Source organism: Buceros rhinoceros, unplaced genomic scaffold, assembly GCF_000710305.1.
Source record: "Buceros rhinoceros silvestris isolate BGI_N320 unplaced genomic scaffold, ASM71030v1 scaffold37219, whole genome shotgun sequence".
Classification (NCBI taxonomy): domain Eukaryota; kingdom Metazoa; phylum Chordata; class Aves; order Bucerotiformes; family Bucerotidae; genus Buceros; species Buceros rhinoceros.
The window spans coordinates 15,898-30,448 of record NW_010433948.1 but is presented as its reverse complement, the minus strand read 5'-3'; the positions used below and the strand labels follow the sequence as shown (position 1 = coordinate 30,448).

At 38.8% G+C, this 14,551-nt stretch overlaps 1 protein-coding gene across 1 annotated transcript in view; it reads left to right on the top strand.

Annotated features, from left to right (window-relative positions):
- Positions 1–1,769: 1,769 nt before the first annotated feature.
- METAP1D (methionyl aminopeptidase type 1D (mitochondrial)) overlaps positions 1,770–14,551 on the top strand; it is a 27,339-nt gene continuing 14,557 nt past the window's right edge. The window contains exons 1-5 of the mRNA XM_010144280.1: positions 1,770–1,830; positions 7,035–7,201; positions 9,587–9,736; positions 13,254–13,402; positions 14,077–14,119. Coding sequence (XP_010142582.1) covers positions 1,770–1,830; positions 7,035–7,201; positions 9,587–9,736; positions 13,254–13,402; positions 14,077–14,119 — 570 coding nt within the window. The remainder of the gene's footprint in view (positions 1,831–7,034; positions 7,202–9,586; positions 9,737–13,253; positions 13,403–14,076; positions 14,120–14,551) is intronic.

The following is a 14,551-nucleotide window of genomic DNA, read 5'->3' as shown; positions in this document are numbered from 1 at the left end:
GAAATATGTATTTAAATAGGCAAACCTGAGCAGATACGTTTCTCAATCTAATATATTCACTTTATGACAAATTAATTTACTCAATTTAGGAATGCAGTAACATAAGAGGAATGTTTCTCCTGCCAGTCAGAGAAGTTGAAAATTGCCAGATGCTGTGATCTGGAGCCTAAATTAACTGTGTGTGAAACTCTTAATATTGCTTTGTCCAGCTTTTGTCCCCTGACTTGTTTCATTTTGCTGTCATACTGCTTTAGGCAACACTTTTTATTTTCTACTTGTGTTGCTCTATCAGAAGAGAGAAAAATGTGGTAGAAATAACACTTGGATGGCAGGCTTTGTTGGAGAAATGCAATGCCCTGTTCCCAAAGTTAAGCCTGTACAGCCCAGTCCCATTTTCTGTAATAGACAATTAATTCCCTTTGGTATATGAATGAATATCATTCACGTATAGTTAGATTGTACTCTATGTTTTTTAAATCCTATAATAAAATGGGAAAGTGCTGTTTAATGATACCAGAATTCTGCTCAGTCAGTGAATTTATTTCTTATACTGGCTTGGTGTGACTCTGTGTGTGTGTGTGTACAAATATACACACACAACTACTCAACTGGTCTAAGGGGTTTTAAGGATAGAAAATTAATTTTTCCTTTTCTTCTTGTTTGTTAAAGTTGCACTGTTGGTTGCTGCTGATAAAAGGTGGCACCGAGCCAGCTTCCTGAAGGAGCTGTGGGGAGGGTCATGGCTTGTCATGACCTGGGCACCGTTACTTGAATGTTGTTATTATTGGGATGAAGTACCCTTAGGCTGTCATCCTTCCTGTAAATAGTAGAGGTTCTGATTCTCTGTGGTTTCCCAGTTTACCAACTTGTAGAACAGCTATTTTGTTGGCCCTAAGTTTGACTGAATAATGAATTAGAACATCACTGTTCCAGAAGGCACTGACTCATCATTTTAGTGCGCTGGTCTAGACTAAGTCATAATAAGTAAAGCCAAACAAGAATGTATTTCCATATAATTTATAAATCTACAGCCAATTAAAAAACTCGTTTGTATTGGCATACCAGGCAAACAAATTACCTGGTTCTGCTCTCTGTGAAGTAAGAGCAAAATTGTAATTAGCAGGGAGCCCCTGAGGGCCAAATCTGACTTTTTTTCAGTGTCACGGAGCAGTCCCAGTGGTCTTGGCAGAGGGGCTGACTCTACTCCCTTGGAGTCAGTCAGTGACTGGCCATTGCTTTGCTTTATTGCATCTTATGAGAATAGCAAGAACAGCAATTCCGTTAATGCATTTATTAATGCATAAACAACTCCTGTTACTAATTTCCAGTGAATTTTAATAATTAAATAAAACAATACTGATCAGAATATAATGTTTGCAAGATACTGGCCTATGTTTCAGTTTATCAGGGTACAGTCATAAGGATGCTGTTGTTGAGGTTTTCACCAATGTGGTGCTGTTGTAACTGAAGTCACATGTATCCTGATGAATATTTCATTTCCCCAATCATGCTGTTAAAAACAGAGTGTTTTTACCCTTTCATTTCTGTTTTCTCTTTTCCAGTACCATCATGACAGCTGTGGCTGTGTCCTGTTTACAAATTGCTGCTAGTCCCATTTTCAGTACTCCTTGTGGGTTTTGCTTTCCCCTAATATGGGCAATTAGGAGGAAATATTTCTCACGAGCATGGACTTGCTCTTCTCCTTGTAATGACACAGTCCTGCAATCCAGGAAACAGTGCTGCATGGTGTCCATGTCCACGATTCCCTGATGTGGGAAAAACGTGTGGAAAGCATCTGGAGAGGAGACCCCCTTTACCAGCTTGTTTCCTGTAAGCGAAATTGGAAGACCTTGTCTGTGCAAATAGATTTCAAAATAGAGTCTGCCCTTTGACTGTCTCCATAATTACACAGCGCTCTCTGTATTTTATTTGGCTGCCAGAGCAGTTAACCCCTGGAAGTAAGGGGCTGATGATGGCGTGACCAGCACGGGTATGCAGACATGACCATGTGAATACACTCTTGTTTGGAGAAGCCTGTCGTTAAGACCTCTTTACAATATACTTTTACCAATTTAAAAAAATATTATGTGATAGGTTATGTTGATTAAGTCATGTTATATCCTTAACGTACAGAAAACACAGAGGTATTAGTTGCAAAAAAGGGGAAAAAAAAGAACAAAAAAAAGTTCTTTTGTGGCTTTGATGTAATCAGCATCTGTCAAGAGAATGAATTTGCTTTTGTTTAATTTCAAGGGCTCTTGTCCTTCTACTTTGCCCAATCAGTTTCAACTTCTGCCTCAGGCATTTCCCTATGTTGTTCTTTTTTGGGCCCCCCCCCCCCTTTTTTTTTCCAAATGTGCAGGTTATTGCTTGTGAAATGTGAGTTGTTTTTCTGCTACACAGGTTACATAGAGTTGGAGAAAACCTTTAATCTTTCCCATCCTATATTTGAAGCTTGTACATACCTTTGCAATGTGGTGATTACAAAGTCAGTGTTTTATTAGACAGAATTACAATTACAACATCTTTCAAACCACAACCGTTATTTCAGACTAAAAAATGGAAACATTTGGTAATTACCAGTAAAAGCTGTATATTCTAACCTAGTTGCATTGGTTGAATTCCACGTATTTATTACCTGTAGTGATTTTTAATACCTCACTTTAAACTTTATTCCTCTGAACCTTCAGCAATATGAATATTTGCACAAGAAACAGAATTATTATATACTATTAAAATGACCTGACAACCCAAATTAGAGATCTCTAGTGTTAAACCATCAAATGCAGATGTACTAAGAAAATCTCTATAGTTATTCCTTTCAGTTTAAAAAAAAAAAAAGAAAAAAGATTACATCACATGTTTTGCAAAGAGTTAGCAGAACAATGTTTTTGATGTGTTAATTGTTCATGTATGTTCAGTAAGATTTGCTTTACCAAGTGAGTTGATTTTATTTCCTAAATGGGTTGGATGTTAATTCTTGTAGTCCTAAATAATTTTGGTACTGTGCTTCTGCTGATACTGTGACTAAATATTCATTTTAAAATACATTGATTTTATTTCTTGGCTCTTTTAAGATGTAACCTTGTATTTATTGTAGCTTAGAACTATCATGAAGTTTATCCTTTGATAACATTTGTGCTAATTGCTTGGAAATTTGCAGTCTCTCATGAGTAAATACCCCAAAAATGGTTGCTAACAATCATATTTGATGTATCATGTAGAAGAGCAGTGTTTTGCATGACTAACCCACAGCTCACTCATTGAAAACATAGCTGATAAATTGCTATAACTGTTAAACAAGAAGCATTAGAAAAGAGCTTATGTGAGAGTTCATTTCCAACATCTCCCTTTAAAAATACTTCTTGACCGGAGGAAAATCACGTTTAAATGACTAAAATCAACTTAATTAAGGGTCATTAATAGAGATACACATAAAAAAACTCTCTACTCTGTGAGTGAAATGGGAGCATTTCATTATATAGTGTAGCATGCATGAACAGATAACAATTAAAATAGACCTAGAGTAAAAGGCTAATAAATACAGGGCACGTTGTGCTGCAAAATCAGTCAGTTAAAATGCTCCCAGCCACCATCATACTTTTATGCTGTATTCAGCCCCTTTGGCTGACTCCTTTAAAAGAAAAAGAAAATGTAATTTCCACACAAGGTAAAGTCATCTGGTAATTCACAAAAGCTCACAGTGCTTATTTATATTATTAACACAAATTAAGGTCTGGAAGGTATGCTGAGGAATGCAGCAGCTCCAGCAGGACATGTGTTCACACAGATCGCACAGTGTGACTCACTGTCGAGACAGAGGAGCAGTTGTCTGTAATTTTCTGTGGTTGGTACGTCGTATCTGCTGATGTGATTCAGTAATGCTGGTATAATTCCTCTTACTGCAGCTGATAGTAAATATTCTGTTGCTCGTGGCGGCTGACGTAGCCTTGGTGGTGTGGGAGAGAAGAAATGCGTAAAGGGTCAACTTTGCATCCTGGCTGTGCTGCTGTGTTACCAGGCTACCTGACTTCAAAGTCCGGGCTCTCTCCAGTGGCTGCAGTTTTGTCTGGAAGCTGCACAGATCCTGCGTTTATGAACTATCTTACAGTAATTAGTATACACAGAAAGCTTAACAAAAAGTATGTGCTTGCACACCAGTGCTGCAGAAGTAAATAAGACATAGAGAAAAGCTTTGATAGGTGTGAGGGTTGGGGGGAGGAGGGAATATCTGAGCCAGACTTGGAGAATATAGCCAGTGGTTCCCGTCTCCAGTGATTGATGATGTTGCTACATCAAATTAGCTGTGAATATGGGAGCTTAAAAAATAAAAGGAGCTGTGGAAGCATTAGGAAGACCTTCTTAAGGAAGGAAGTGCGGGATGGAGTCCAGATTTTCATTATAAAACAGTAACTTCATTATATTTTACTGCCATTTTATTTAATTTTAATTTTACTTTGTAGGAGAATGTTTTCTGTTATTTTTTTTATATTTCAAATAAAGGTTTAGTTGTCCTGTGTTTATAGTTCTTGTGATATAGTTTAGGAGTCATATTATACTACGGTGATATTTATTTGGTTGTCGCATTTCACCTGTTCAAGTAGCAGATATTTTTGTATGTGGCTGGTTTATAATGAGTAGTTAGTAGAGTAACAGCAGACTATAGTGCCTTATTATCCTGTTATCTTGTGACAATACTTAACAGTGTATCTTTGGGAGAATAGAGGTAAAAATTTTACTCCAAATAAAAACATTACCCTTCTGAATGTGGAGTAGTCAATAGGCATGCGCCCATGAATATAAACTGGTTTAATGTATTTAAGAGTGTGTATTTGGGACATTTGGACTTTTATTGTTGAATAATGGACAATCACACTTGTACCTTTGCTTCCCCAATTAAACTTCTGGACAGTAGACAAGGTGCCTGGGCAGCATGCCATACGTCAAGGAGACCATTTGAAATACACGCTTCTGTATTGATGTCCTCATGGACTTCAGCTGACCACATCAGTGAGTGTGGGTTTTCAATGTATTTATAATGCCTTCAGCTGTGGTAAGAGCAAGGTACTTCCACTGCACTCTGTAAAAGAGCTACCTTAGCTTACACTAGTGGACTGATTGCTGCTTCTGATGGCTCAAAAGTCTCAGCAGATTCTGTGCTTCCAGGAACAGGTGCAAACCAGCCAGTGAGTTTGTAGGATGATTTGAGCTCTTTGGATGCCCTTGTATGTTGTGCAGGTTAGATGGCTTAGAATTTTTTTTTTTTTAATTAGACTTTTTGTGTGTGTGTGTGAAAAAGACCCTAGGAAAGCAGTAGATAATGAGGTTGTTGATTAACTATAAACAAAACACCACCAAACCAATCCAGCCCTCAGTTAACAGGGCAGCTCAACTCCCATGGAGACACTCACTTCCCTTTTGAAGCAGGCATCTTCCACTGGGGTACTTGGGTTGTACAGAGAGCTTGATGTGCACCTCAGTCTCCAGCTTGGCCTTGTTACTTACCAACAATTAAAAAAAAACAAAACAGGAAAAATTTGCTTGCATTGAGTAAAAGTCTGTACAACTTTTGAGATATTGCTAACTAAACATAGCACTGATCAGTGTGCAAAGAGACACTCAACAACACTTCTAAAGTAAAACACATGCAACTATTTCATTCATTCTGGGTTTTGCAGCTCCAAAAAGGTGCGTAACTGAAATCTCCTGTTATCTCATGGATTGCTGTATAAGGGCTGTCTGTGAAGCCAAGTGCACACGTGGAAGGATAATTTGTGCATCTGGACATGATAAATGCGTCCAAAGGAAGGGAAGGACAGTACAAAAACATATGAGAGATGGAAGAAACTCTTCTGAAAAAAAAAATCATTTTTACATAGTTACAAAATATGCAGTAGATTAATTTCTTAATTTCTGTGATAAAAAAATGCTTGGGTACTTCTGTTGAAACAAAACCACTTCCTTTCTACTAAAGAATAATTATTCATGTAGGTTACTTGCCACAAAAGGTTGCTCCTGTGTTTGTGTACATTTTTCAGAAGCAGATTAACTATGTATGTGAAGTGTATGTTTCCAAAAAATCCCTCTTTTTAGATTGTAGAATGTTTGAGTAATGGAAATACACTCTACGTGTGATTGTAGTTTAGTTGGGCAGTGTCAATAATCCTTTTGAAATTAATATGTTTCCCAGTTTCGATGCTAGTATCATCTTTTGTGATGTGTTATTGTGGGTTTAATGTCTGCCAACCTTTGGGCCTCAGTGTGCTTTTTTCCCTCTTTTTTCTTTTATCCTTATTTTTTTTTTCTGTTTTGAGTGGGGCAAAGTGTGTCATTGCCCAAAAACTAAGTTTGAACAATGAATACTCTGATGAACTGTCATCACAAATTCCCATGTGAATTAAATGGAAATCTGATTCAAATATTCCAAGTCAATTTCAAATTTTAATCCCTTCAATTGCCTTTGGCCGGGATTAAAAATACCTCTTGAAGTTGTTCTGTTGCTCTTCTAGGAGGACAACCTGAGCCTCATTCCTTGTGTCTCGGTGCAAATGACAAGAACAACATTAGCTTGGTTATCCTCAAATCTGTGACCAATTTTGCAAAAATACATCTGAAAATATTGTCTGAAATCAACATTAAATCATTTTCTCTCTCCTCTTTTCTTGCTATTGTCCCTTACTCACCGTTTCGCTAAACCTTGAACAGTGCAGCTTCTAGCCGTGCAAATTGCTCCAATCAGAGGCCACTTGGAGGGTCGCTCCTGGCTGTACGCTTTGGGGAATTTACCCATGCTACTTCTTAACTCATCGCACCAAAATAAATCTGGTATTTTTTAAATCTTTGAAGTATTGATGGGGAGAGTTTTTGTGTTTTCATTTCTTCTTGGTATTAATGCTCTTTCTTTAATGGTACAAGACTTGAACAATTTGAATTACCCTTGGCTATTACATGAGTTCTGTGGTTTGTTTTACATGATGCCCTTCTTTTTGCATACTTTCCATTTTGTTAACTGTTTTTAACTTGTCTGTTAACAGGTTCTTGGACTGGCTGCCACATAGTCTTTTCTTTGTGCAATCGTATCTACCTGCACAGGCAGTCAAGCAATCAACAGCGAAGATGCTTCTTTTTTCAGGGACAGAGAAATAGTACTTATGATAGAGTTTGGCCGGCCACTGTTTCTCCAGCTCACCCAGTTCCGAAGGTACTGCAGTTTCTATTATCTGATCTGTTCTTCAGTTGATACAGAGTTTGACTGCAGGCGTGATCAAGTGTATTCATTGTCTAACAGCTGGGGGTTTGGATCACCGTCTTGTGGCTTGGTCTGGTATTTGAAATACGAGCGCTGGTGAGAGAAGTTTTCAGCTGCCTACCATTTTAAACACAGTGGTGTATCTAGTTATTAGAGAGTTTAAATGTGGGACTTGGTCAGCTATGGTAGTTTAAACATGGAGTATTATAATAATCTGTTGACACTTAACACTTCTGGGTCCAGATTCTTGTTGTGGACAATTGTAGACAGTCCTACCGAAAGTCAGCATGAATCATTCGTGATCACCTGAGTCCTTTTCTGTATAAATCTCTAGCAAGCTAATTACAAAAATGTTTGTATTTTGCCAGAGGTTTTGTTAATTGGTTGTGTCAGATTTAGGAAGAGAACATACGATACCTCCTGGTAGCTGCCCCACAATCCCACTGCACATTCTGAACTCGTTTTTACTGTGCCGGAGTGGTTTTTGTCTTGCAGCTGTACTTACATTCTTATTTACTTCAGAGCCAAAGGAACTTTTATGTGCAATTTTAGCATGTGTTCCACTTCTGGTTTGGTTTTTTTAAAACTTTTTTTTTCTGTTTAATTGTTTGATATCTTTCCCTTAGCCAAAATAAAACTGAAGTACCCTTTCTAAAGAGTGCTTCTCAGGATATGTATTACTACTTTCTTAAATTTTACTTTTCATTTTATTATAGATTTCTTATGCAAAATATAGAGTATTTCCATTGGCCAGAAATACTAAAAAGTGGCTAGATAGGAAAGCAGATAAGGATGCTAGAAGTAGGGCTCTTACACTTAAGAGAGGCTATGGAAGCTTTTTTTTTCTGTATTTAGATTCTTTTAGAATAAAAAGGGAGAAATATTTTTTTGTACTGAAAAGTTGTCTTCACACTTCAGAGTTCTCAGATTTCTAAAAATCCATCCAATTCTTCATCTCTGAAAACCTGAGGGCAAAGTTATTAGTTTATGCCAGAAATCACACTGAAATAATATGGGTGTTTTCAAGAGGTTGGTATGAAACTGTATACATAGATACTTGTGTGTACGCTGCTTTGGGCTTCTCCTTTAACAGATCTTACAGGTCAGCAGGGTCAGACCTCGGCAGTTACTAGTTAAGTGCCCTCCAAGGGGAAAGTGGGGTGCTGCTGTGTATGGAGTTGCTAATCCAGCAAATGGTGGGGAATTTTCCTCAATTAAGTCCCAGCTTACTGAAATAGGATGTTGTTAGGGTTGATAGGCCATTAATTTGAACAAAATGTAAATCTGAAATTCTGTTGATCTAAGTTCACTAAAGATAGTTTCAGTTTTCAGAGCAGAAATTAAATACTGGTAGGAGGAACAATAGTCTTCCTATTTAAAGTCCCACTAAAGCTAACTGGTTGCCCCGCTCTTCTTTACTCCTACACCCTGCTGTTGTATGGTCTTGTTCTGTACAGCCTGAGTGCCTGCTTTGTTTTCTACCTGCCAGCTTGATTCTGTATTTTGTGAAGTCAGAGCAAAACTCGTTCTGTGGCTGGCATGGCAGAGAGTCAGTCCGGCTCTGGTGAGCAAAAGAACTTTTTCCCAACCAGTGAAACTGAGCAGGGCCCTCCGAGAGAAAGTCCATTTCCATCTCTGGACAAGATGTTGCTGCTGTTATTAGTTTGTTGTATTTATACATGTGTCATGGAATAGTTGCAGATTTTAAAAAATCAGAAAATAAATGTATTTAAATTTATTACACTTGCTTTGACACAGTGAATTGCGATACCCTTGCATAGTGTTGTAGATGGACAAAGTTAGGCACAGCATGTGAACTAGATTAATAAGTAAAGCCATCTAAATTAAAATAACTTAAATTCTAAGGTTCTTAGTCAAAAAGCAATCTCATGGAAGTTAACAGAAATCTTGTCTGAACGAGAAGCTAAGGATTTGATCAGTTTTATTTTCGAGCCTAATTCTGTATGTTTGTTCCGTCAGTTCTGCCTTTTGCAGAAAATGTGCCTCTTTGCAAAAGAAAATGAGGAGTTTTTAACAGTCTTTCTCACAGTTTCAAAACTTGCGACTGTGTGTGCTGGAAGTCAGCTGCATCATCTGAGGTTTTAGCTCTGGAAGGCTAACAGCCCGTATAAGTCAGTGGTAACCGGCAATGTTAAGTTCAAAAGGGCAGTGGAAGAAATACTGAGGCAGCCTTGAGGGTTTGCCCTGATGGCTTAGGAAGGTCGATACTACGACAGAAAGGGCAAGCTGCCATGAAGCAGGAGGCAGTATCTGAGAAAATGATCCCATTGTCATGCTCAGTTTTCTGATCTTCATTTTCAATCCTTTTTCTCCAAGCACGTAAAGAAGCCAGACTATGTGACGACAGGCATTGTACCAGACTGGGGAGACGACATAGAAATTAAGAATGAAGATCAGATTCAAGGGCTTCGTCAAGCTTGTCAGTTGGCCCGTCATGTCCTGCTTCTGGCTGGAAAGGGCTTAAAGGTAACAATTACAGAAGTCCCATAACAGCTTGGGTGTCTTCTATGCGTTCACTTATTTGGTTTTTTACTACCTTTTTTTTTTTAACTTTCCCTTAATGTGCACCCAACTTTAAGTTAGATCCTGAAAAAAGAAAGATATATTAACTATTAATTATTATTAATTATTTCTGTATTTTGGACCTATGTAGTACTTACAGTGAGTTGCTGGCTTAGGTGTAATATCTCTCTGTCTATCATATCGCTCTGTTTGGATTGTGCCAAATCACAGGAGTTTCTCGTGAGGCCCACACTACTTTTTTTCCTTTCATTTCATGGCCTGTCTTCCTCATACACAGTGCTTTCCAGCTCTGCATGTGTGCAAGTCTGAAGGGCTGGGCTGCTCCCTCCATTCCCATCCATCCTTCAGCCCCTTGCTGTCTCATGGGATCCAGTGTGACTCGAACAGCTGTTGTTGGAAAAAACAGCTACCAAATTCCACACAGTTTTCCAGAGTGCATTGATAATAAAGCCTCATGGTTTCCAGAAATGTTTCTACAGTGTGCTTTTCGGGATACCTCCCAAGTTAAAATGTACTGGGAGAAGCCTGTGACCAGGTTTTGCAGATGAAGTCGTGCTTTTTTAGCCTTGCCTTGGTATTTCATGTAATAGCATACTGGATAGGCTCGCTAGGCCCTGGCAGATGAACCTCAGGTGTAAAGGGTGAGGCCAGTTCCATGCACGCTGCGCCTCACCTAAAAAATCCACCGCGCAGGCCCGAAGGGTGCGCTCATCGCTTGCAGTGAGCGTGGGAAAAACCCTCCCCAGATCTTCGTTCGCGAAGCCAAGCCGTGATACTGGATAGGGTAAAATGGGCTGAGCAGCCATGAGATGCAGAGATAGATGGGGACTGTAGGTCAATGCCTTTGACTTAAAAAGGGAAAAAATTATCAGTTTACCTTGCATTTTTGTTTCAGCTATCATCACATTTTCCCAGAGGTTTAATTCTGAAGGTGGGGTGGCCAGTAACAAACCGCCTGCAACTAGTCTTACATAGGCTTGTGTGTGTTTAACTTCTTTATGTACAGTTATTTCCCAATGCAGTAAAATTTACTCCAGTAAAATTAAGGGCACCTACCTGTTTCTGAGGGGCCAGGGTGCCATGTGGATTTTTGAATAACAGCAGTTTTTCACTAATACTGTTTGGTTTTTATCATATGTAAAATACGTATGTATGCAGCACATGATATAGTTCACAGTATGTGCCAAAACACTACATTCATGTAATGAACATTCTGGAGCAAGAAGGTGTGTAAGGTAAGAATTATGTGACCAGGAGCTGTGGTTTAGGAGAGAGGTGGCATTTGGAGTTGCAATGCTGAGACCGCTGCCCAGGTCAGGTGCAGACAGGTGGTGACCTCTGTTTTACAGTAACTGTTTGTGCAAGACTCCCCTGACTGGGAGTGTGGTCTAAAACCCTCTCTCATCGACAGCAAGCATCTTCTGCTTTCCAGTCGGACACTGCACGTAGCTGGTTTATACCCATTTGTTCTTGTGCCAACACCGCTCTTTTAATTTAAACAGCTTCCTGCCTTTCCTTGAGTCTGTCCTCTTCACACAGTAATAGAGCTATTCCAGCTTTCACTGCACCAGGCTAAACAAACCAAAGTCTTTTAGGCTATTCTCATGAAGTAAACTCTGCATTCCTATTTTACCTGAAGAGCCCCCTTCCTCCACCTGTTCCTGTTGTCTTGCTGAACCTGCCTTACACACAGCCCTCCAAACCAGTTCTCGCCTGTGCATTAACTAGCAGCAGTAACACCCCACAAACATAACAAAGGTGCAGTATAATTCATGGATGCAGAGAGGCAAAGTTTGGGCTGAGCGTGGTTTCAGTGTTATCATTGGGACTTCAAAATACAATATGGTCTTATATATGATAGCCTTTCGTGGGTTTGAGTTAAAGCTTTGGGAATAAAGCAGCAGATTTTATGACGCGGAAGATTTTTGATAGATACCATCCGATTGCCGTGTCCCAAATAAGGGATGAGGTGTGCAGTAGGTGCCCTCCCGACCTCGCCCAGCTAGCAAAAGCTCCTTTAAAAGTAAAGCAGAACTTTGCACAGTGCGTAAGCCTGCCATGCAGAGAGCACCGATCTCTCTGCTGAGTGTCCAAAAGCTGCATCAAAGTCCTCGAGCAGAGCAGCAGCAGACAGCACCTAGTCTGGTCCATAGGGGTTCAGTTTGTGTATGGGCTGAAGATGACAGATGCATGAGAAAAGGTAGGAGCAACAAACCTGTCTTTATCCAGAACTGGTGGCTGCCGTGTCCCGTGCAGACAGCACACGGGCTGCCACTGCCATCCCAGCATGGAGGCTGCAATGGCTACGGTAACAGTAACCCAAAATCCTGGTCATGAGTGAGTTCCACGCTCCTCAACTGCCCAACCGTGTTTTCAGGCTGAACAAGGTGCAAGCTTAGCAAATAGACCTGGTTTTATCCTCCGCACAGTACACAAGGGCGCCCCACTGTATTCACTGTGCGTGATCACTAACATTTCAATGTATGGGTAAGTGTGCCTCGCACACCACAGCCTGCCTGTATGCCTCGCGTTACTAAAAATTCCTCCAAAATCACATCCACTCTAGTGTACATGTAAAAGTATGATTTTCAAAGGCTCCAAACTCATTCAAATCACAGTCAATTTGCAGAGGAACCCTCAAAGGCACTTCTGAATGAGGGAGGTTTCCCTACCGAATTTCAATTCCAGCTCTAACCTTTTCAGAGATAGAAGAAGAAAAGCAAGAATATTATTTTAAGCATGTGCATTTTCCACTCCATGGATACTCAGGAAATGGCTGAATGATTTATGAGACGAGTTTTTTTAATATGTAAAATTGTGAGAAAAAATTAATTTAGAAAATATCAAGCATAAAAATTAAGATTTCTAGAAATTATGGTTAAGTGCTTGTAGATTCACTGTGATCATTCAGGCTGTGGCAAGTTTAAGTAAAATGTCCTCAAGATATTAAGCCAAATATTTAAAGCTTTTATAAAATTAAATAATACTTGGAAAATTATTTCGTAGAATGCACGAGTACATTATAATAAATTTACTGGCAGTTGCACAAATTAAGATTCTTGCTTTTACAATTAAAAAGGGAAAGGAATACTGCGTTTTAAAGGACTGAAAGCATTGAAACCAGGAATTTCTATAGCAGCTACTGAAACAAGATGCCATGGAAAATTGATGTCTTTGAGAAAGCAAATGTGGAAAAAAGAAGGGGAAGGAAGTAGACAGCTTTTTAGGTTTTCTAGGAACCCTTGAGTGCTTGTTTCTACTGCATGCTTTATTTAAAATCTTTTTCTCTTTAAAAAAAAAAAGGTCCAATATATCAATAAAGTATATCAGACAGTGTTTTGTATCAAAGCAGTGTATTTGAAACATCCAAGGTTTCATTGAAACGCTTGGCTGCAATCACATTCAGTTAATATGAGAAACTCTTTGCTTTTTTAACAGGATGTCATGTTTGATATTTTAGGTTGGCATGACAACTGAAGAAATAGATTCCATTGTTCATCATGAAATAATCAGACAGAATGCCTATCCGTCACCTCTGGGCTATGGAGGTTTTCCAAAATCCGTTTGTACTTCTGTAAACAACGTGGTATGTCATGGTATTCCTGACAGGTATTTCCCCATAACGTACATTTTTCCACCAGGAATTTAAATGTTAAATTGAAATTAGTAAACTGTATTTAATACTGATCATACTTCAGCTTAACTGAATGTCATATGTAAACATATTGCACACGTATATGATGTTACAACACAGTGGTGATATATGTTACAGAAATGTATGTGAAACAGAAAAAAAAAATTATCCTGTTCATCCAGACACTTAGAAAAAATAGCATAGTGCCTTTAGAGTTTAATGTGTGTGAAAAAAAACCAACAGTACCGTCTTGATTTTTTTTCCTTCAGTAAAATAAGTATAGGTTAAGGAATAAATATATTTGAATTTATGTGGTTGTGGAGGTTTTTCTTTTTCAATACATTCAGCTACTCACAAAGTAAAATATGAACCCTAGTGAGAGAAAAAGAATAAATACAATAGTAGATTTTTCAGGTGTTTATATGGTTTTCTGGTAGTTGTTTCTCATTATTTTATATTCAGCTACACTTGTTCTCTAAGTAGTGAGAGCTGAACATTAAAAATGGTTATTCTGTTTGCCTCTGCCTTCCTCCATCACAAAATATCTACCTCCTGGTTTTTTATGTATGTGTCATTAGGTGTTTATTCTTATGTTCCCTTTGTTAGAAACTGTCTGTCACCATTTTTTTTTTTCCTGTTTATGTTTCAGTCGACCTCTTCAGGATGGAGATATTATCAACATTGATGTCACGGTGAGTGATTCATATAAAAAATAGACTTTGATCAACTTTAGAATCACTAGTAGCAACAGGAAGAATAGTGGATTGGAGATGGGGGATGCACAGATGGATGTGCTGTTTACTTCTGAGCCAAGGCACAAGCAGCTGGTTTCCTTTTTTGTTTTTAACTGTGTGTTTATTCCAGCTAGACCCAGGCCTGACTTGAATTTAGGACTGGAATCAGATGCACTGAGATCAATGTTGGCCTAAGTGAAATGTCAACCCAATCCTGCTATGTGTCATGTTTTTGAGAAGGTGTAATTGTTATTGATCCACTGTGTAGTTAATGCAGAGCACCACGGTACTGGGCAGCAGCTGAAGATAGATATGTATGAGATGAGCTAACATGAAGAAAGCCAGCATTTTTCCTTCACTCTGCCAAGATTGATCTTCCTCTTCCTGCTG